This window comes from Ctenopharyngodon idella, chromosome 12, assembly GCF_019924925.1.
Source record: "Ctenopharyngodon idella isolate HZGC_01 chromosome 12, HZGC01, whole genome shotgun sequence".
Lineage (NCBI taxonomy): Eukaryota > Metazoa > Chordata > Actinopteri > Cypriniformes > Xenocyprididae > Ctenopharyngodon > Ctenopharyngodon idella.
In genome coordinates, this window is record NC_067231.1 from 9,891,378 (window position 1) to 9,915,689 (window position 24,312).

Here is a 24,312-nt window from a genome sequence, read left to right on the forward strand (position 1 = left end):
AACACACCCACCAATAAAAATCTGGCACCATATCACATAACCTGTTTTACAGCATTTTTACCTGGAAACAATGACAGGACAGTCATCAGAGTTTCAACCAATCTCTTCACCGGAGTCACATAAAACAGGATCTATAGGGAGATAGTAAACACTTGTGTATTTAAGACTAAACTCACCCTTGTGATCCCACTTTACTACAAAATGTGTATTGAGATGGCAGTAATTACCTTCTTTTCTAGCAGAATCAGTTTAAAAATAATCAGAACCTACAGAAAATAAGGAAAAACAACACAAACATTTAGTCCAAAACCAGATTTACAAGTTTTATAATAAATACCAAAATAAATATGTATTATCCAAAAGGATTAAGCAGCATTTAAAAAGAGTCCAGTCCTTTACCTTGTGTTTAAATTGCAGGATCAAATCTCTGGCGGACAGACCTTCAGAACAAAAAAGAAAAGAAAAAAGAAAAAAGAAAAAAGAAAGTTCAAGTCAAGTTCATCCTCCAGAGCATTTCCACATATTCTATTCTATTTTTTATTTTATTTTTTTGCAATGATGTGAACTGGTAAATCACACACAATAACACTAGAAAAGTGTATTTGGAAAGTAAATAGGGGTCAAATTTAACATCACACTCATCCAATTAGAGTCAGTTAAGGGAGAAATGATCTATTATTAGTAGTGAAGAGCAGATGTGAGTTTTTGAATTACCCAGATAAATCTGTGATCCCTCCAGTGATGTACAGCTTAAAGATCTGTTCATATGATCATAGAGCTCCTGCGGAGAATGAAGAAAATTGGATGTCTTTATACTGACATCTGTATTTATGCAGCACTATACAAAAATAAATGTTTGCAGTTGTCACAGTAAAATACAGATGTATTTGACACCCATGATTAATTTACTCTGCAACTGAAAGTGGGTGGATAATAGACCTTTTGCAGACATCCACAAGCTGCTAGTTTCATTATGTTAATTTATATTATATTTACAGAGGTATATACATACCTCAAACTCCCTTAATATGTATGACAGTTTTGTCTGAGTTTAATGATTTATTTTATGTTTTACTAATAGCTGTTATTTTGGAGGGATTTAAGAGTGGGGACACAGAGCTTTATAAAATCATCAAAAGTGACTTTAAAAAGCAGTTTAAAAGGCAAAGGGTCAATACAAGTGTGACTTGGAATATAAGTTGAAGAGCAAAGACACTTATGGTGTCTGGAAAAGACTGGAGCAGGTTGTAGGATATAAGGTAAGCTACAGTCATCTCTGATGACATTACATCGCCTGATGATCTTAATGCATTCTATAGTCAGTTTAGTACAACAGAGCAGGTAGGTCAGCTAATGCTGCCCTCCTGGCCCAGTTCAATGACTCCTCCTTTCAAAATAGAAGAACATGAAGTCAGGAACCTGCTGAGGAGACAGAATTGCAGGAAGACAGCAGACCCTGACTCCATATCAGCTAAAACTTTAAAATGGGGTGCCTACACCCTTGCCCCAGTATTTACCAATATATTCAATTGGTCGTTAAGGGTATGCAGTGTTCCAGCATGTTTTAAAGCAGCTGTTATAATTCCAGTGCCAAAAAAGCAGAATGTTAGCTGCTTAGATGATTACAGACCAGTGGCCTTAACTTCGGTCATAATGAAAATCTTTGAGCAATTGGTACTTAAAAATCTAATTTGTTTGGACTCTCATCAATTCACCTTTAAGGCTAATAGTAAGGCTAATATAAGGCTGTAGCTCTGTGTCTACACTTCTGCAACACCTTGAAACTCCTGGCACTTATGCAAGGGCTCTTTTTGTGGACTATAAATCTGCATTTAATACAATCGTTCCATTGAAACTCTTTGTTAAATTAGAGCAATTCGGGGTTCATCATTCCATTGCTCTTTGGATTCTGGATTTATTGCAGAATAGATCACAAGTAGTCAAAATTAACAACAACATTTCGAGCCCTAGAACAATAAGTGTGGGAGCTCCACAAGGCTGTGTTTTGTCACCAGAATTATATTTGATGTACAGTAATATTGTGTCACACACAGTGAATTAAAAATTTAAAAAAATTGCAGATAGCACTACAATAATTGGTTTGATAACAGGCAGTAACGAATCTGACTATAGAAAGGACCCAGGTGAAAAAAAGTACATTTCTATAATGTACTTAAAGGGGACATCGGATGCAAAATTCACTTTTACATAGTGTTTGGACATAAATGCGTGTTGGCAATGTGTCTACACAACCACCCTATAATGATAAAAATCTACCCAGTACTTTTTTTTTTAATCCCCACAAATCATAAGCACTTTGTCAGATCAAGCCATTCACAGATTCTTGGCAAAGTGACGTATATTTGCACAGGCCCCTCCCACAACTCTTGACAGACACTGCCGTTTTAGCAAAGACCCACCCTGAGTGAGTTGTAAACAGACAGTCCGCCATTGTTTCAACGCCGCGCAGGTGTAGACAAGAATGTCTCGGAATGAGGCTTTTTGTTATTGGATATAAGAATGAACATAGCAGTCATAATTTTCTCCCGACATCTGAGCCGCTGAAGACACAGTGGATTAATTTTGTTTTTGAAGGGAATGCGCCCCCGGATCTACCTATATGCATTTATGTCTGCGCTAAAAAGTTTGTTTTGCTAAAAAGTTTGTTTTGCTAAAAAGTTCCTGAAGGATGGATCAGTAACTGTTCTTGATACAGCTTCACCTCCAGAAGACGTGAGTAACATTATAGGGTTTTTTTTATGAATCTTTGCAAATCGCCTTTCCTAATAATGTGCTAGTTAGCAAGTTCCACGACAAATGTGGCTAAAGTTAAAGGCCAGTTCACACCGCACAGATAAACGCCAACAAACACATCTGTTGGAGTTTGTTGGATCAGGACGCAGCCTCCGAAATGAGACGCAGCTAGTGTGATACGTGTGTGATACCCCTCTCGGCGTCTGTTGCCATTGGTCGGAGTTTGTTTTCACCCGACTGAACATATTTAATCAGCGTTTTTTGGGTCGGGGAATGTCTGAGCAGTGTGGTATGATTTTCCAACAAACGACAACAAACTCTGACATAATCTGACCTGGCCACGAACCGTTGCTATGACGATGAGGCAAGTCTCTTCAAAGTCCCTTTAAGACAAGTCATTTCACTCGGCAGCCATCTTTGAAACGCCTCTCGGGCATGCAAGTGCAGCTCCTATCTCTTTGAATGGGGAAACATCAAATTCTCCAAAGCTGCTTGCCAAGCTTTCAATTAAATTTCATATTTGAAATCACGAATGAAATCTGACAACAACTGTCTCATAAATTTTGTTTCTAAATGCGCGAATCATGACAAAAAAAAAAAATATTATTTTGCAGGCTGGATCAAGCTAATGCGCATGCGCAGTCCTAAAGTGCGCGTCTCTTGTGTCTCATTTCAGAGGTGCGCGTCTGACTGTTTCTATAGAAACCGGAGCTTCTAATGGCCGCTGCAGTGACACGATGACTTTACCAATCGGCAATTGGCTCTTATTTAGAAGGCGGGATTTATTCCGCCATATTGCGCGTTGCACTTTTCTCCCATTCAAAACAATATCAATGACGCATCTTGTGTTATTCTATAGTCTTTGGTCTCTTGCAAACACTGCTGTTTGATCACGCCGGCGCCTCACGCACACACAACAAAGCATTGCAAACATGACATCGCAGCTTGTTCATTATCAAAATAATACAGTCGAAAGAACATATGTCGTCATTTCTATTTAGAACCTTCTCACTGTAATTCATAACTGCATTGATTGTCTTATTACAAACTGTATACATTTTATGTAAAGATAACATGGTAACACTAACATAAGATTTATAAAGGTGTTAGTTATTGACTAACAAGTAATTTTCAAATGTATTTTAATCATTTATGAGCATTTATAACTGCATAAATAAGAATGGTGATTTCAATGCAATACCTGTCAAATAGTGTTTACAGCCTGCCCACGGAAGATAGGGGTGGGGTGAACAGTAGCTCATTATCATTTAAAGGGACATGGACCAAAACGGCTCGCTGTGAACAGAGCTGTTTTTGACAAGGTAAAAAGGGTGTTTTTTTCACACAACCATTAAGAAATTTTAATCAAAGTATATTATAGACTTTTCATGAAGACCTTGAAGTATCATACTAACTTGTGGAAAATTGGCATCCAATGTCCCCTTTAAAAAGCTCTATTTTCGCACACTAATTTTGTACTTAATATACTAAAAATTCTTTGGTACTTTTTAAGGTAATCTTAAGAACATCTAAGTGTACTCAACTGTGCTATTTTGAGACATCATGAAATATGAACTAAAATGTGCTTTTAATATACTCTCTTCTCTGTATTTAAAAAATTTATTTAGTTACCACTTATAGTACACTTGAATAATGTACTACAAGTGGTAACTAAATAAATTTTTTAATAGAGACATAGTTCCCTATACTAAAGTGTTACCGAATTAATAAACAATTAACACGGAGTGCTCACTGGACAAACAGGTTAATTGATTGTAATATTAATTTTACTACATTAAGTTAATTCTATTAACTGATCCGAATATTTATAATTAATTATAACTAGTTATAATTAATTATTCATATTTCTTTTGAGCTAATTTGCTACAGATTTTAATGGCATACTTAAAGTGCACTAGTTTAGAATACTGGTTTGAATGTTGCAATTGCACCATTTCAGAGGTCTGTTAGGTTTTAACTGAATATTTAAAAAGCACCATTCTAGAATTCTGATGGATGCAGTTTTGGTTATGTCCATATACCTATCTCTGTCAGGTTAAAACCTCATTTTGTTTTTGTTATGTAACTTTTTTATATGTTTTGCCTCCTGGGGTTGAAACAAATACAGTGTATGGTGTAGCAAATGCAATTCATGTTGGTAATGGAGACTTGTTTAACAGAACAACAGATACTTGAAATAGCATTAAGGTCCTATTTTTTATGCATGTTTTGTGCATACCTAATTTTTTATGCATGTTTTGTTGATTAATGTCAGTCTTAACACTTTTTGTTGTTTTGAAAATTGTGAGATTTCTCTTTTTTAAAACAAGGGTTCCAGTCCCTGGTGAAAAATGCTGTTGAAAATGTTGGGGAAAAAGTGAAGTTCAAAAAAGACTTGGTAAAAACAGTTTTACATAATGAAAATGTGCCTTGAATTCATTCAGTCGTGTTTGACAATAACTAAACATTTGCCATGAAAACACTCTGCTTGTATAATAAATTTTATTTTTAGAAATTCCTAATTTTATATTTTAACTAAGTAGTCTGGAAGCAAATATTTTTTTTCCATACTTATCCAGACCTGAAAATTACTCAAATCAAATTCCATTATTTTCCATACTTTTCCAAACTGGGTAGGAACCCTAAATAAAGGTACAGACAAAATTATCACATTTATGTGGTAATATTAATCAAAAAGAAATTAGTAATGTTTACATAATTATAGGTAGTAATATTGCAAATGAAAATGTCAAACAAAAAATATAATGAAATCTACTTACTTACTTATTTACTTCATAACAGTAAATAGTAAGATTTAGTTAATATTTTGATAATAACAAGGTTCCTGTTTATAAAAAATGTACTCTACTTAATTACTTCAAATACTGTAAATATATCTTATAAATTAAATATACATCATTTCTTTATCAATGTTAGGTTCAATAGTAAGTAAATACCTGATAATGACAAGTGACTTGTACTTTATATTAGAGCAGAAAAATTTACCTAAAATGTATTTGTGCAAATTGTTACAAGAATTTTATCAAGTAAATGAAAAGTAATTTTTTCAGTGCTGCAAAACCACATTGTAAATATAAACCTTTCATTCTCTCCAGAGTGCTAATACAAATGCTTAGGAAGATACAAAAACTTAATTTAGTTACTGTGTTTTTTTCTTTTTTTCTTTCTTTTTTTTTTTTTTTTTTTAAGAAATAATTGTAGTTTTTGTTTTATTTTCTTCATCGTCTAATTACTGTATCTTATTTTATTTTCGTTAATAAAACATGTTTTAATTAGTTTTAGTTGTCATTAACGATAATAGCACTGCTTACACTAATGTTTTAAAGGGGTCATTTAATGCCACTTTTACAAGATGTAAAATAAGTCTCTGATGTCCCCAGAGTGTGTATGTGAAGTTTTAGCTCAAAATACCCCACAGATCATTTTTTACAGCATGTTTAATTATTTTCAATTTTTGAGGGTGAGCAAAAACGCTCCGTTTTTGTGTTTCCCTTTAAATGCAAATGAGCTGCTGCTCCTAATGAGAGGGCGGAGTTTCAAGAGCTCTTGTTAGCACACAGTGTTAGCAGCGCTGATTACCTCACAAAGACTCACTGAAAATGTCAGAAACTGTTCAGCCTTTTATGTTCAAACCGGAGTCGGACAATGATGGAGAGACTCAAGAAGAAGTGACAACATGTAGAATGCAACAGGATGTTTCTGAATGGTTAGTTGATGAATTTATGTAGCTGATATAGAGTTAACTATATTAAAGTCATTGATTAGCATATTCTGTCATGATAATCTATAAATGGTGTGGGAACTGTTGTAAGATGCCTACAGAGCCAGAGAATATATGCTGCATGAAGATAGAACAGGTATAGTTTAATTTAATTACGGTTATAACTTATGCTGTCATCTTGCTTTTATGATATGCTATTGAATTTGTGTTATGTACTGTATTGCAATAACATGGCCTCACCCCTTTGCATTGAACTTTGAGCATTGTAACTTTCCAGATGTTGTTTATGCTCTGACAGTAACATTACACACTAACTAAAGGTAAAAAAGTGAAATCATAATCAACCACCCCTTTAATAATTTGTTAAATCATTTTAGCTAAAACATGAAGACATTTTATTAATCCGTCCCTTTGTTTTTACTTACAGTCAAACCAAAAATTATTCAGACATTTTTGATATTTTTGATATATTTTTACTAGTGGGTGCAGGACACTATAGCTCATTTATGTAAGTGAGGATAGCAAAATAAAGTAAACTGTGACATATTATACCTAAAAATTCTTCATAAAGTGGACTACCAGTAAAACTGATGAAAATTTGGAACCAAAAATTATTTAGAAACTTTGACCTGACTATGTTTTGCTTAAGTGTTATCTGACATAATTAAGATTATTTTTTTCTGTCACAGTTTAACTCTGAGATCTTGTCATATTTTATTACCATTTTTTTAAACTATAGTGAATAAACTGTATTAATGAATGAAATGTTCAAGGTGTCTGGATAAATTGTGGCCATGTTTTATTTATTTGGTTCTTATTTTTAGTAAAATAAAGGGAACAAATTATTACAACATGCTCACCATTTAACTAAAATGAAAGGAATTAATAAAAAGTGCACAACAATTTATTAATTTATAGACAGATATACAGTGGTGAACCTTTAGAATTTTCTATATTTCTGCATAAATATGACCCAAAACATCAGATTTTCACACCTAAAATAGTCCTACAAATAGACAAAGAGAACCCAATCAAACAAATGAGAGATCTCTAAAGAGTTTGGACTCCACAAATCCACAGACAGAAAGATTGTGTACAAATGGAAGAAATTCAAGACCATAGTAAAACTCCCCAGGAGTGGCCGACATCAAAGATCACTCCAAAAGCAAGACGTGTAATAGTCCACAAAGTCACAAAGGAACCAAGGGTAACTTCTAAGCAACTAAAACCCTCTCACATTAGCTAATGTTCATGAGTCGACCATCAGAAGAACACTGAACAACCATGGTGTGCATGGCAGAGTTGCAAGAAGAAAGCTATTGCTCTCCAAAAAGAACATTTCTGCCTGTTTGCAGTTTGCTAAAGATCATGTAGACAAGCCAGAGGGCTTCTGGAAAAACTAGAACTTTTTGGTTTAAATGAGAAGCGTTATGTTTGGAGAGGAGAAAACACTGCATTCCAGCATAAGAACCTTATCCCATTTGTAAAACATGGTGGTGGTTGTATCATGGTTTGGGCCTGTTTTGCTGCATCTAAGCCAGGACTGCTTGCCATCACTGATGGAACAATGGATCCTGAATTACACAGCGAATTCTAAATGAAAATGTCAGGACATCTGTCTGTTAACTGAATCTCAAGAGAAAGTGGGTTATGCAGCAAGACATTGACCCCAAAAATACAAGTCATTCTACCAAAGAATGGTTAAAGAAGAACAAAGTTGATGTTTTGGAATGGCCAAGTCGAATCCTGACTTTAATCTAACTGAAATGTTGTGGAAGGACCTGAAACAAACAGTTCATGTCAGGAAACCTACCAACATAGGCTAAAATTCCTCGAAACGGTTGTGCAGGACTGATCAGCAGTTCCCGGAAATGTTTAGTTGCAGTTATTGCTGAACAAGGGGGTCACACCAGATGCTAAAAGCAAAAGTTCACATGCTTTTGCCACTCACACATATGTAATACTGTAGGGTCATTCCGTGTCAAATCAACCAAATTTCAGAAACTTCCGCAGCTCAAATTTTTTATTTTGTTAATATTTTTTTCTGTAGAAAGACAAACACTAACGTGACGATACAGAGTCAAGGCTGAACATTTAACTTTTTGTCCGCTACCGCGTCCAACGCCTTACTACTTAATATAAACACAGTCAGTTATGTCTTAAAGTATTAAACAGACAGGACAGAAACTTCTTATATTTCAAAAGAGATCTGTGCATTAGTCTGGATGCAGCTTATTAGACCTCCCGCTACAGTAGGTCATCAGTAATAATCAAACAACCATAAATCTAGGAAAGTCAAAAATCACTCACAGCTCTTGAATGGAAAATGTTCTGAAAGCACTCTTTGTTTATTGCTTGCACTGTTTCGTTGTTCCTCTATTATTTACTCGACTCGCTTGTTTTGAAACTTAATATATATGTCCCTATATAAAATTCTTAACATACAGTTGTATTAATGTATTTTTAACAAAAGTAGGCTACTTATAATTCCATATGTAATTAAAAAAATAATTAATTAATAAGATACATAAGGTCAACTAAAATGTGATTCCAATTTTTTTTCTCATATCGCGACATAATATCGATATCGTCTGGACAGTGGAAAATATTGTGATATGAATTTTAGCTCATATCGCCCACCCCTACTTGAGATTTAAAGCCAAATTAGAGGGGTGTAAAAATGACTTTAGAAAGATGGCAGCATCATTATTTTATTTTTACACAGCGATTGGTAGGTCTATTAGTAAAATCTGTTGACTTTAGAAATCTTTGTTTCATTATATGCAACAGTGACAGTTCAAAAAATGGCAAGAAGCACTTTTTGTGTTTTTTGTCTCAAGTTTGCATGCCTGTAACTCAAGAAGCATTGAAGATATCTTAATATCCTTTTAGATTCTGGTTCATTACAAACTTTCCTTTTGGTATCTGCATTTTAAAGGCCCTCGATGGTTCAATCCCAGAGATATGGAGATCTTAATGTGGCTCCATGAGTAAATCGTACACATTTTCAGTGGTCAAAAACCAAATGTGGGTCACTTTGCATACAGCTGATACTTTTTTTCTTTTAAAGAGGAATATCTGAAGAACAAATAATGTTGAAACTAGAAATGTATCTTTTGTCTTTCTAATTAACTCAATTGCATAGATAGAACATACCTGTCTGAGTGCTATAAATATTCCTTATCCAAAGTTTTCATGCCTGTAACTCTAAAAGTATTCAAGATAAATTCTATCATTCTATCATTATCATTCTTAATAAACTTTCCTTTTGAAATCTTCATTTTCAAGGCCCTATACAGTTCAGTACCATCTCAGAGCACCTCCATGTTCAAATTATTGAATTTTACCCATTTTCAGTGATCGAAAACCAAATATGGTTCACTTTGCACACATCTGATACTTATTGCATTTAGATAGGAATGTCTGAAGAATAAATAATGTTTAAACTAGAAATGTATCTTGTTTCCTTCTATCAACAGAATTGCATAAAACGATTTATGTTTGTCTTCAAAGGCAAAATATTAACAAAATCAAAAATTTGAGCCGGGGACCTCTGGTTGAGTTGACACGGAATGACCCTGGATCATTTTTCTCAAAAAATAAATGACCAAGTACATATTTTTTATCTCATTTGTTTGTTTTGGTTCTTTTTGTCTGCTTTTAGGACTTGTGTGAAAATCTGATGATGTTTTCGGGCATATTTATGCAGAAATAACAAATAACAAACTATATGCACATAAGTTTAAAAGTACTACATTTGCTTCTGTGAATATAAACTCTTTTGAAATACAGTGTTATGCTTAGATTATCCACCGACTACAATGTCAAATCTAGCCCACTGGCATGGCAAAGTTGACTGCTACTTGAAACATTTAAATGTAAACAATGTAAACTTGAAAATGTACTTTGAAACATTTGTGTTCCGAAGATGAACGAAGGTCTTACGGGTGTGGAATGACATGAGGGTGAGTAATTAATCACAGAATTTTCATTTTTGGGTGAACTAACCCTTTAAGCTGCACCCTTGTCTACACTCTTTGTCCAGTCACTGTTGTGTTTGATGTGTTTGCAACTACCTGTCTGCCTGACTTTTGAGTTTGTAATTAAACTTTTGAGATTTTGGAACCTGATTTATCTGTCTTCATCGGTCTGCCTGCATACACCGTTACAGAGCAATCCAGTCATTTATATAGATCAGTGATATTGACCCTCCTTATCGCAAAACTGTAAGTTTAACTAGTTCAAAAATAAAAACATTACAACCTCAGTACTGAGAAATGTCATGTAGCTCTTTAGTAGCGTTTGTCTCTGTGTATGTGTCTATGTGGGTGAGAGAGAGCAGAGATACTGTACCTTAGTGTGCTTTTCATAAATAATAAAAGGCATATTTATTTCAATGTCTTTTTGGCTCTTTTGCTGTGCTAGGCTGCAAGGGTCTTAAAACAATTTGATATTAACTGAAATAATATGACTAAGTGATGTGGAATTGTAATGATGTCAAGACCTGCCTGAAACTTCTTTACATTGGAAACATATGGCATATTTCCAACTGCATTTAGGTGTCAAGATTTAGCTGTTGTTGGCAATAATAGATTTAGTACTACAAATGAATCCCAAATACACACAATGTGATTTTTTTTTACTCTTTACTAAGAGTCTTATTAATTTTAGACCAGATGACTAGTCGATTAAAGAAATTCTGTTTAAACAACACTTACATTCAATGTGCTCATACCTAGTTTAGAAACCACTGGTTTAAATAACAGAGTTATACCCTCCTTGTGTGAGAAGAATACATGGGGGACATGTTTATGGGATTAAGATTGTTGCATTATTACAAATAAATAGATTATGATCCACAAATAATGTAAAGAGTTTCACAAAAATAATAAAATTCACAAATAAATAAAATGAAATTGATGTCACAAACATAACTCTGCTTGGCATTCATTTGTGAATTGCTTCCTCTGCATTTATGAATAGCTTTCTGTGCATTTGTAGATCCCCACACGCATGTGTGAATTTTGAAACATTTCTAGCATCAAGACGTGCAGGCAAATCCACAAATAAGTAGACTCCACCCATTGTCTACTTAAGCCAATCAGATAACAGCCATTTGCGCTGTTATCCTACCAACCATAGCACATTCTCCCTAAACCAATCACGTTTGGCTTTACACTCAGGGCTGGAACAGATTCATTTTGTAGCCCTGAAAGAAACTTTATTCTATGGGTGCTTCATTCAAATTGAGCTGAAGTACTGTTTGTGTAGTTAAAACACCCCGTTTCCAAAAGATTATTGGAGTTTAAGGCTTCTTTATATTTCCATCTGGATCAGTGAATCAAGATAAACTCAGGATTATACACAAATTATGATCATTCACAGCATCATGATCAGTAACACCCTCTCTATACTCTCTATACTGGACGCAAGCGGCGTGATACAACGCATCAAAAGCAAAATGTACCCATAACATTATATAATCAGTGATACTGTCTACACTGGACATGATGCGGCGCGACATGATGGTTCACTGAGAGTAAACGGATGCCCGTTATACTTCTGAAGTCCTACGCACTTGTGCTAATTTACATGAAGGACAAATGATTCGCACATTCGCTTTGACGTGTCCAGTGTAGACAGCCTCGCACGGGGTAGACATGATGTAAGACATGACACAACGGCTTCTTTTTGCTTTTAAAGCACAATCACGGTGACAAATATAGGACATAATATATACATAATGTATACTACCAAATATGATAGAATCTATAATACCCATAAATAAATATGCATATTGCTTGTCTGCTTGGCATTTCACTTTTAAATGCATGATATGATCATATGATCTATGATCTCTGGAATGCAATAACCTGTCACACATTTAAAAAGAACGCACCTCTATCTTCTCTACAAACAAAGGGAATTGTAATACATGTATGCCCATTTGAGGTTTAAAATACTATTTATAGTGCTCTATAGATCATTAGATCCACAAAGCTGCTCATATGCGTCATTAAAACTGCTTGCCTGAAGAAGTGGGAAACGCTGTCTAATGGTCTAACAAAATCCAAATTTGAAACATCTTTAACTGTACCAATTTTATGGGCCTTATATTTCCTGTTTGAGCCAATGCAGATGAATGAGCAAAGTTATTTCAGGGCAAGACCGCCTTGACTGTAAAGCAAATCGTGATTGGTTGGAGCGAGGGCGTGCTATGATTGGTTAGCGCAAATGGCTGTTATCTGTACACATTTGTTGCAAATCTCATTTTATTTATTTGTGAATTGTATTAATTTTTGTGAAACTCTTTACATTTATTTGTGAATCTCAATCTATTTATTTGGAATAATGCAACAATTCTAACCCTATACATGTTCACTAATCACTGGTCAAGACATTGTTACCTGTAGATGTGAGTTTACAGATGGAATTTGATTGACCACTGATTTGACCAGAGTTCTACATCTCATGTGGTAATGTTCTAAAAAATTATTATTCATTTCATAGATGTAAAACATTTTAACTTTACATCTTCCAGCTGTATTAGTTCTTAATAAATCTGACAATGAAATGTGTGTGAAAGATCTTGCCTTTAGGATGGAGATCTGAGAGAAATCTTTTTCCTCAAAGTAAGCGTGAGTTATGAGCTGAAGTTTAGCCTGTATCAGACCAAACAGTGGCTGAAACAACAATACATAACGTTAATAAACTGTATTTTTATGTAATTCAAGGCTTCTCCAGCATATACATCTCACCAATCGACTGAGAACGCAAACACTCTTCTGAACAGTCTCTCTCGTGATATCTGCCTCTCGTACTTTTAGTGCCTGTAATACACAGAATTACAATAATATCAGACTAGACATAATGTGATTCTTTTACAGTATCTATCAAAAACAACCCTGCATCTTTAATTATTTAGAGACATTTATGTTGGATTGAAGAAACTGTTTTATATCATTATGATGTAATATCGTTCAAAATAGTTCATTATGGTGGCATCTGCATTTCCATGGCTTATGCTCAATAAAAAAAATAAATCTTACACAAAGCATTGTAATTTTTCCTACCTATATTTGTGATGTATTTTAAGCATAAAAAAACTTAATCATAATTAGTACAAATTATTGTGGACAAACCTTAGCCTCCATCTGTCTGTAGCAAGACACTCCATAAACACATTTCAGCTGTCCTTCCAGAGGAGGCAAATGAAAGTAGACAGTGTCTGTCCATAAAAAATATAACACAAAATGTGCAGTTTAAAAACAGATATGCAGATAAAATTCTTCATTGATTATATATATGATCATAGCTCAGTCTGAACATACCACACCCCCATCATCTTATATCCAAATATAAAAATGATTTTTTTTAAATAATTTTAACTTTAACACAATTACAACACAACAACAAACACAGCCCAACACATAGTAAAGAAAATGAATCACATCATAAAGACACAAGTGAATGAATAAATAAATAAATAAATAAATAAAACAAAACAAAACAAACAACCAAATAAAACAATGAGGACACTATGTCATTGTCACATTATGGTGGTAGCAGTGCACGAAGACAACGTAGAAGACAGAAATAAGTCTTTATTAAACTTAAACACTCAGGAGAACACTAGAATAATCACAGGAACAAAATCCACCCTATGCATAAATGAGAACTGACAAACACAACTGAAAACTGAGGGGTATATATACACACAGGGAACCAAGGAACTAAACGAAACACAGGTGAAAGTCATAGGTTACTATGGAGACAAACAAGGGAACAATCAGTCACTATGACAACTAAGGTGGCAGGAACTACACACAGAAAACAGGGACCAAATAAGGCCTAGACCACACGTCCACACAAGCATGGTTTAAAAAAAAATCTCCGTTCACATGAAAATGCAAAAACACGCTATGAAGCGCTGTCAAGAGCATGCCAAACCAACAGGCGGTGACATAACCCTAACCGTAAAACCATGTTGGCCAATCAAAGCCCTGTTAGCACAGTTATTAACAGCAATATTTTGGCTATGTCCGCCATTGCACAGACTCGCCTCATGTAAACAAACAAGATAGCGGCGCACAATCTGACATCAAACAAAGGAGATAACAGTGCGCACTCCAACGTCACAAGCCAAATTCTTCGGTTTCACTGGCTACACAACAACACTGCAACTGGAGTTTCTGAAAATCTTCACCCTGGCAGGAGTTTTCAAAAAGGTCTGGTTTCAGTGACCTGATACCGCGCTTGCGTGTGCACGAATGGCCAAACTGCATAGAAAATTCCATGGTTTTGAAAATACCCGTTCGTGTGGACAGAGCCTAAAACAGAAATAATCAACTTAAAATGTCCACCAAACAGAACAAAAAACTAATATAACAGATATAGTCATGCCATACCTTAAAATAGCACAGAACGAAGCCTTAAATTATTGAGCTATGGAGTCTAAATAGTATAAGTATACGATAGTAAAAGGTATCCGATGAGGAGTGAATAAAACATGTCAAGAGCTCCAAAGGAATAATCTCTCTTAAATTTTTATTCCAGCCTTTTGACTTATCACTGATCCAAGACATCAAAATATTTTTCCAGGCAGCAAAATTTAAAAAGTTAAAAAGCCATCTGAAATGTTTATTGGAAAATAATTTACAAGGAAGACCTAGAAGTATTGATAATAGTTTCAACTCAAAGACCAAACCAAATATGCAAATTCGATCACAACTTTATACCAAATTGCTCCGGTCTGCCTCGCTGCTGAGTGGTTTGCATCTGTATAGCTCCATATAGCTTAGTCGTTTATTTCTCGTTATGTGGATGGATGTGTTTAATCTCCAATTCTTTTTTCTATTTATGCAAATGGGATGATGTATAATAAGGATAATTTGATGCTTATAAAATATGCAGATGACATGGCATGTGTGAAGGATACTCAATCACTGGATAATTATTTTAATTTTGTTAATTCTTTTACAATCTGGACATTCTGAGATAGTAGTATATAAATCACTTATTGAATCTGTGTTCACCTTTAACATTGTATCTTGGTTCAACTCGACTCTTAAGGATTATAAATTTGGCTAGTAAAATAATTGGGGAGAAACAAGGATCACTTACAGATCTCTACATGGTAGCAGTAAAAAGGAAAGCCTTTGTTATTGTGACAGATTTTTCACATTCCCTTGTATAGTGCATTTCAGTTACTTCCTTCTGGCAGATGGTACAAAGTACCTTTAGCGAAAAAGGCCAAATATAAGAAGACTTTTATTCCAACTGCTATTGGTATTTTAAATGGGCTCTTAAGATGAATCTTATGTTTTTCATAAGAATTGTGTAGGTCTTAATGTAGTAGGTTTGAAACTGGTGTTATGTGTTGTGTTTTTTTTATATTGTTTGTTGAGCCTTTGTCTAAAGACAATTTTCGACCCCTATGGGGATAGACAATAAAGTTTGAATTGAATTGACGTCACACTGCTCAGAGAATCAAGACGATATTTCTAATGAGACTGCTTTGGTGCTTTGGTTCAATGTGGATTAAAAAAAAAGGAGTGGGTGAATTTTTTATTATTGTAGGGTGATTGTTTTCACACACTGCCAACACACATTTATGTCCAAACACCATGTAAAAGTGGATTTTGCATAATAGTTGCCCTTTTATGCTCAGTATCACTTTGATTCTACATACAGTCTTACATCACACACCCTAAACAACCCAATAAACCCTGAACTATAATGAATCTTAAAAACTCTAATGAACACTTAGGGAAACCTATTGAACTAAAAAGCATACGAATCCCTAAAAAAAAAAAAAAAAAAAACTAATAAACCAAAGCTTGATGTAACTGAGCTCAGTGAGGGACAAAGTGCCATTAAAGTGGACTTGTGAGTAGATGAGTTTACCTGTTTGGCTGATGACGTTTAATGTTAAGACTTAATGGCCGATGCCGACAATTAAAAAATGACAAATATTAGGAAATACAACAAACCAGTGAGCTCAGTGAGGGACAGTTAATATTTTTCTTACAAAAACGCATTGCTTAGCTTCAGAAGGCCTTTATTAACCCCCTGGAGTCGTATGGATTACTTTTTTTATGGATGGATGCATTATTTTTGCCTTCAAATTCAAAACACGGGCACCCATTCACAACCATTATAAACCTTGGAGGACTAAGGATATTTTTAAATATATCCCGATTGTGTTTGTCTGAAAGTAGATAGTCATATACACCTAGGATGGCTTGAAGGTGAATAAATCATGGGATAATTTTCATTTTTGGGTGAACTATCCCTTTAATGATCTGAGAGTGCAAAACTATTTCAAATTGGCTTTTCAAGATATTTTGTACAAATTGTACCAGATTGTATAGAAATATACAACTGAAGAAAGAAAAATATTTAGGTAGAATTTCAAAAACTTTTCTCAATTTTTAGTAAAGTGTAGTGTAGATTGAGACTTTACCTTCCTGATAATTGTGCGCTCCATCGGGAAGCGCCAGGAAAGGCAGGTACTTCCATTCTTCTGGGAGTGTGTTACTGTCATGACCCGCACTGGGAATAATAGGAGGATATGAGAATTCTACCTGAAATAAAAATAAAAAAGCAACAGTAGACTGTCAAGTTAACTTGCCATGGCATGTGGTGTGAGCTGTATAACATTTTAATTAGTAGTACAGTGAAGTGTTTTGAAAATGAACTTTCACTTTGTTTTTTACCCTTTTGTATTTCAGAACAGTCATTCACATATAAGATATAGGGAAAAGTATAACAAAAGCCTCTTCTGAGTTTAAAGAGTATTTTCAATCCAATAAATATCAATCAGGGCTGTGAACTCTTACTCTGTGAGATGGCCTGGCAAGATGGACAACATAATGACTGAAGGATAGATTTGGTAGTCAAATGGGTCACTGGGCAGTGGAAACCCTCTGAATAGCTCCAATGTCACAGTATTGTAAAATATTAATGTTACTTTACACTAAAAAAAAAAAAAAAAAAAACTTAATCAGTATCTAACCACAAATGACACATCTACTGTATATTAGAAACAAAATTGCATAAGGCTAGGTTTATACTTAAAACAATCAAGAAATAACTGACAACAAGATAAATTATTGTTAAATTAAATAGTGTGATGTGATATACACTGTATATCGACCATCGGCCACCCTGCTCTCGAAGCTATCGTTATAAATGCGCTTCCAGAAGAATGGTCAAAAATTCCCATAAACACACTCCTAAACTTTGTGGAAAGCTTTCCCAGAAGAGTTGAAGCTGTTATAGCTGCAAACTCCATATTAAACCCTACGGATTAAGAATGGGATGTCATTAAACTTCATGTGCATGTAAAAGCAGACGTCCCAAAACTTTTGCCAATATAGTGTATGTTAGTTCTGGTCTGATTGTGAAAATTTTGGGTAGAGGTATGCCACTCAAGGTTGCAATATAAGCAGCTCTCATTGGTTTATTATTAGGTAACTTGCTCAATATACAATTTTTGACTATTAGCTACTAATACTACTCTTGTGTTGTATCTGGATTGCCTGTTACTTTACAGAGATTATGTGTTTATCAGACTACTGGAATGAAAACAATGAGATACAGTTGCAAGAAAAAGTATGTGAACCACTTGCAGAATCTGTGAAAATGTGCAAAATTTTAACAAAATAAGAGAGATCATACAAAATGCATGTTATTTTTTATTTAGTACTGTCCTGAGTAAGATATTTTACATAAAAGATGTTTACATATAATCCATAAGCCAAAAAAATAGCTGAATTTATTAAAATGACCCAGTTCAAAAGTTTGTGAACCATTGATTCTTAATACTTTGTGTGGTTACCTGGATGATCTACAACTGTTTTTTTGTTGTGTGATGATTGTTCATGAGTCCCTTGTTTGTTCTGAGTAGTTAAACTGAGCTCTGTTCTTCAGAAAAAATCTCCAGGTCCCAAAAATTCTTCCGTTTTCCAGCATCTTTTGCGTATTTGAACCCTTTACAACAGTGACTGAATGATTTTGAGATCCATCTTTTCACATGGAGGACAACTGAGGGACTCAAACACAACTATTAAAAAAGGTTCAAACATTCACTGATGCTTCAGAAGGAAACACGATGCATTAAGAGTCGGGGGGTGAAAACATTTGAACAGGATGAAGAGGTCCAAATTTTTCTTATTTCGCTTGAATATCATTTTTTTTTCATTTAGTACTGCCCTTCGGAAGCAACAGAAGATACTTGCATGTTTCCCGGAAGACAAATTAAATACAATTTACCTTGATCTTCAAATTCCAAATGTTTTTACCCCCCATCTATTAATGCATCGTGTTTCCTTCTGAAGCATCAGTGAATGTTTGAACCTTTTTTTAGTTGTGTTTGAGTCCCTCGGTTGTTCTCAGTGTGAAAAGACGGATCTCAAAATCATTCAGTCACTGCTGTAAAGGGTTCAAATATGCAAAAAATGGTCAGGACAAACAAGAGACTCATGAACAACCATCACACAACAAAAAAACAGTCGTAGATCATCCAGGTAACCACACACAGTATTAAGAATCAAGGGTTCACATACTTTTGAACTGGGTCATTTTAATAAATTCAGCTATTTTTTTGTCTTATGGATTATATGTAAACATCTTTTATGTAAAATATCTTACTCAGGACAGTACTAAATAAAAAATAACATGCATTTTGTATTATCTCCCTTATTTTGTTAGAATTATTAACATTTTCACAGATTCTGCAAGTGGTTCACATACATTTTCTTGCAACTGTATAAATGTGTTTGTTATGGTGTTTTCCTGATATGCTACAGTGAACGTCTATAATAGCCTCTTCACTGCACTTGTTTGTGGCCTGTTAAAGAATTTTTGCATATGGGCCCAGGGCTGACATGCTACATCACTGTGCGCTAGAGCTGCACAACTCTGGATAAATTGAGAAACACGATTTTTGGGTTTCAAACAGACAGTGGCATAACTTTGTTTTAAAAAAACAGCGCCAACACTGATAACAGCGGCAACGAGAACTCAACATGATACCAAAAACAACACATCCTAGCAATAGATCGCCTATTATTTAACACAAACAAACGAATTGCTAATCAGCTAGAGATGTTTCTTTTGTATTAGTATACATCCGTGCCGTGGGATGTTTCAAAAAGTGGTGGGGGCAATACTGACCCTGGCAAAAAGTGGTGGGGACATGTCCCACCCACAAATTACACCTATGAAAACAGAGATCACGATTCTCCCACGATTCTGAACAAACAACTAAACAAAATTATAGTAGTTTTGTGATCATTTGAATGTTTGTAAGACAGAAATAACAATACTGTGTGGACGAAAAAGCTGTTTCATACCTATACATGACAACTGCTCTCTCTGGATCAGTGGAAGCGTCAAAACACAGATTTAAATGTTCCGGTTTAATAGACATAGGAGAATCATTGTCATTTAGGAATCAGATTGTGTGCGTGTTTTAATCGAGATCGCGATCTTTTAACGATAAATTATGCAGCTCTACTGCATGCATACATACAGTACAAACTCTTTATGTACATACACTTATGGAACGCTCAAGCATACATCCAAACTCTTTGAGACAATAAACCTATAAAAAAAACACTCACACATACAGTAGTGGCCAAAAGTGATGTCCGGTCAAGTAAAATCTATATTTTCACTGTATATACAAATATTATTAAAAATTTGATTGCAGGAGGACATGTAAAGGTAAGTACAAACATTTTCTCAGTTTAGTTAAATTCCAAACATAAATTCATATAGGCAGGATTTCACAGACAGGGCTTAGCCTATGCCAGGATTAGGCTTAGTTCAATTAGGGCATTTAAGCATCTTTTATAAACATTCTCTAGAAAAAAAAAAAAAAACATCATTGGTGTGCATCTTGAGACAAAACAATGGCACTGACATATTTTAAGATATGACAAGTTACTTTCAGTTAAAACAGCTCAAACATGCATTTTAGTCTAGGACTAGCTTAAGCCCTGTCTGTGAAACCAGGGGATAATGTTTATACTGACATACTTGATAGAAAAAAGAAAAAGGAAGACCAAATTTGTGTTTGTGTTTTACATGCAATGTAAAAAAAAAAAAAAAAAAAAATTATATGATCAATAATGGCAACGTATGTTTTTACATTGCTTTAACTCATAAAAATAACTTTCTTTTATAATACAAGACTGAACTTGATTAAGTCAGTTATAATATAATTTAACTTCAAATGACTTGTACAGCCACAAAATTTTTCACAGTGCATTTTTGTTGCTGCTGTTTGCTGTTTTGAAACTCTGAACATGAAACTGCATTGCGTTATATTTTTTCTTGGTAATTTGGTGTGCAGTTTTTCTACTCTTTACGCTCTTCAATAAGCTTTGCCCACTCTGTTTTATCAAGACCCACCCACTTGAACATTTCTGATCTCGCCCCTGGTTTCAACAGGTAAAGGTAGGCTACTTTCAACAAAAGCCTACTACAGTAGCCACGTCACCAAACTCTAGCTATAGGTTGAACTGGAAGAGACTGATGGATCTGAGTGGATGTTTTGATGGTGCCTGGGGGCTCAATGTTTACAATGTTTTGAGGGAGATAAACATTTGAATGGCATACTTATGCTGCATTCGCACTATGTCATATTTACCGTAATTACAAGATGACAACACGTGATGCTCTTCTCAAAGCTATTCACATCCTCGGATTCGGAATTGACCCTTCGCCGGGAGTTTGATTGACAAGCGATCTAACCAATCATAACGCCGAATTCGCCATTTTGTCCAACAAAGTAGTCAAAAGTTAGAAGATTAACCTCGGTGGACTTGAACTTGAAAAATGGTGTGTACTGATGTCTTTCCATGTTTGAATCAACATTCCTTCTCATGTTCATTCACATTTATTTGATGCTATAAATTACCTAGTAGGAAGAGATGATCGGTTCATGAGCTGCTTGAGCTGAGGTGCTACAGTGATCTGTCACGATACATTAAAGAGCCACAAAACGGTTTTTATTGTTCGAATTTCTTAAAACATTACACAATTTGAAAGCTGGGACTTTGTTTAATATCATAAGTAACCTGCTCTGTCTTGTCTGTCGATGTGTTGTCAGTGTCCTCTTTGCTTCGCAATGTATTTTTCACTCCGTGTGGCGTGACAGCGCCATGGTTTGTCGGACAAAGCAACAGTAACTGCTTACTGGGGACGGGTCTTTGCAAAGGGTCAATTGTGCATTTATATGGCAGCACTATCAACACCAAAATGAATCTGCAGTGGTGCAGGTGGTACAGTGGTCACATGGTACATGCCGGTAAATGTTGGAATCTCAAGTTGGAAATTCGTGAACGCACCTTTTTAGTTGTCAATAAACTGGGTTAAGAGAATGTATTTTAAAGGCCCACTGATGTACCTTGAAACGCGCAGCATTATTCATTGTGTTGATGTAATTTCCACTGAAATAGGAAGACAGGACAGAAAATATAGAATAGCTCCTTCCCTTTTTTTAAAATAGCCAATAGCGTTTCGTTTATATCACAGCTCAGCCAGAGCCACTGAGGGCTGAGCTCAGTAAAGCTGCGGTTTCCTCCTAGTCTCTAACAGTTTCTCATCCTAATCTCCTTCATATCGCTTTAATATATAGCATTCTGTGCAGAATTCAGATGGTTCTGATACGTTTTCTAGTATTCGCAGACTCTCATATATGATCCGCTGTATGTATGTATGTATGTATGTATATATATATATATATATTAATTATAAATTAAAAAATGCCATTGTAATTTCAGTGAATTCATGTTACCTCTGAGCTGCATTAAAAATCTGTTTAAATACATCTAAATGCCACATCACAAAGATGGATTTTTTTATACTGATTTAATTTGATTTGTAACAGCCTTATAATGTTTTATTATTCTAACTGAATTTATTACTCCTATATTTTTATCTTTATGTAGGCCTACAATAATTGAATTTGTATGTGATGCCTTGATGTTACTACCTCTTGATACAGCCAGTGAGTATTATTCAGCTGGTCATGTGATATCAACATGGCAGCCACCATGAGGGAGGAACACTTTTATAAAGAATAAAACAGTTTTTGCTATAACACTATGATATGACTGAAATCTTCTCATGTAATTGGACATCATATTAAACAATATGTGCCATTTATTCAAAAATGACAAATGTGTTTTTTTGTTTGTTTGTTTGTTTTTTCTTGTGGATGAGATGAAGAGAACAGTGGTGGATCTCACACACTTCGTCATCATTAGTATTGAATTTCAGGCGATGTTGATAATTTATGATCATTTATCATTCAGTGAAGTCGAGCTCTTTCAGCAGATTTAATTTTGAATATGGTTTTTTTGTTGCATTTCTACACCAAAGTACCATGGTAAATAGGCTAATAAATGATACAATAGTAAAACCACATAAATTCTTTGTAAGGGTGCTAGTGAAGCTCGCGACACGTTGAAGCAGATTAATATTTATAAACAAACATGAGGACAGTCTCTTACCTGACAGCCCTTTTTATGGTGAAATCCCACCACTACGATGTGCAACACCGGTTCCTCTTTACACTGAGACTCCATTCGCTCTATTATAATCGGATCAGAGTGCAAAAGAGAAGAAATGAAAAGTAAAATATGGGTTTAATGTGTGGAGTGTATAACTTCCGCACCCTTCACCGTCAGTTTGTATGTCACGCGATGCTCCGCCTCCAGCACCAACAAAAATACCGGGCGAAAAGCAGGCAGCCATCCGGGGCTGCCGAGAGAGGGCGCGCCATGGATCGCGAAGATCATCCATCAATCCATCTATATCCATCCATTTTCCAAAGTGCTTATCCAGTGTCGGTGGCCAGTTCATCACAGTCTCAAATATTATATTACATTTATATTTTTATTCATATTTTGAGTAAGTGTCAAAATAAAAACATATGAGATTCACCCTATGAACAAGAACAACTCATACATGCAGGCACAACACTTCCTAGCAAACACACGTCGCGAGTTAGTGATCCTTTAGTCTATACGACAACGTTGTGTATTGATATTTTGTACATTTTGTGGTTTACATGCAGAAACATTTTCAGTTTGTTTTTGGCTAGTTTTCTGCTCTTTTAATGCGTAGCTCACATCATGCCCAGCTTTCAGCTGTGTTTTAATGCTTTATTTGTTTGTTTTCTCCTATTTTCTTATAAGGAATTTTATTTAATGAATCTGTTATTTCCTTTTGCTAAATTTAGTATTCATAAATGTAAATTTGGGGGAAATAAGCTTTTGTTTTTGTTTTTCATTTTAAAAACAGACGTTCATCAATACCTAAAAAAAAAAAATATTATGTTTGAAAAATAAGAAAGCTGTAAAATATTTTTTCTATTTGTTAACATTCGAGTTTTTTATTTAACTTTATTTCTATCTTTTCATTTTGTCACTGTTTATTTTATTTTGGAATTTTGTAAATATAGGCCTAGCTACTAAATTTTACAGCAATTTACATAAATGAATCGGTGTCATCATTTTATTAGATATATTGTATAGTCTACTTGCATACAAATGGCAGCAAAAGGACAAACAATTTACAAATTATTTTACTTAAAAAATTGAGGTTATTCATAATAGGCTATTTTATGTTTGTGAATGAAACATTTATTGAATGGGCACAAGATAAATTTAAACATTTAAACAGCACACAAAAACTTTTGATGCACCTCATTTTGTTCCATACAACGGGTAACATTAGACAGAAGTTGAAAAGGTGTAACGATGGTTTACAGCATGCAACGTAATTCACATAATTCGCAC

At 34.7% G+C, this 24,312-nt stretch overlaps 1 protein-coding gene across 1 annotated transcript in view; it reads right to left on the bottom strand.

Annotated features, from left to right (window-relative positions):
* The window catches only part of avl9 (AVL9 homolog (S. cerevisiase)), a 44,760-nt gene extending 21,526 nt beyond the window's left edge, over nt 1-23,234 (bottom strand). The window contains exons 1-9 of the mRNA XM_051915174.1: nt 23,023-23,234; nt 16,962-17,082; nt 13,639-13,724; nt 13,255-13,326; nt 13,090-13,179; nt 715-781; nt 400-440; nt 228-266; nt 62-131 (exon numbers count right to left, since the gene is read on the bottom strand). Of these exons, the coding sequence (XP_051771134.1) occupies nt 62-131; nt 228-266; nt 400-440; nt 715-781; nt 13,090-13,179; nt 13,255-13,326; nt 13,639-13,724; nt 16,962-17,082; nt 23,023-23,097 (661 nt within the window). The 5' untranslated portion in view covers nt 23,098-23,234. The remainder of the gene's footprint in view (nt 1-61; nt 132-227; nt 267-399; nt 441-714; nt 782-13,089; nt 13,180-13,254; nt 13,327-13,638; nt 13,725-16,961; nt 17,083-23,022) is intronic.
* Between the last annotated feature and the right edge of the window lie 1,078 nt (nt 23,235-24,312).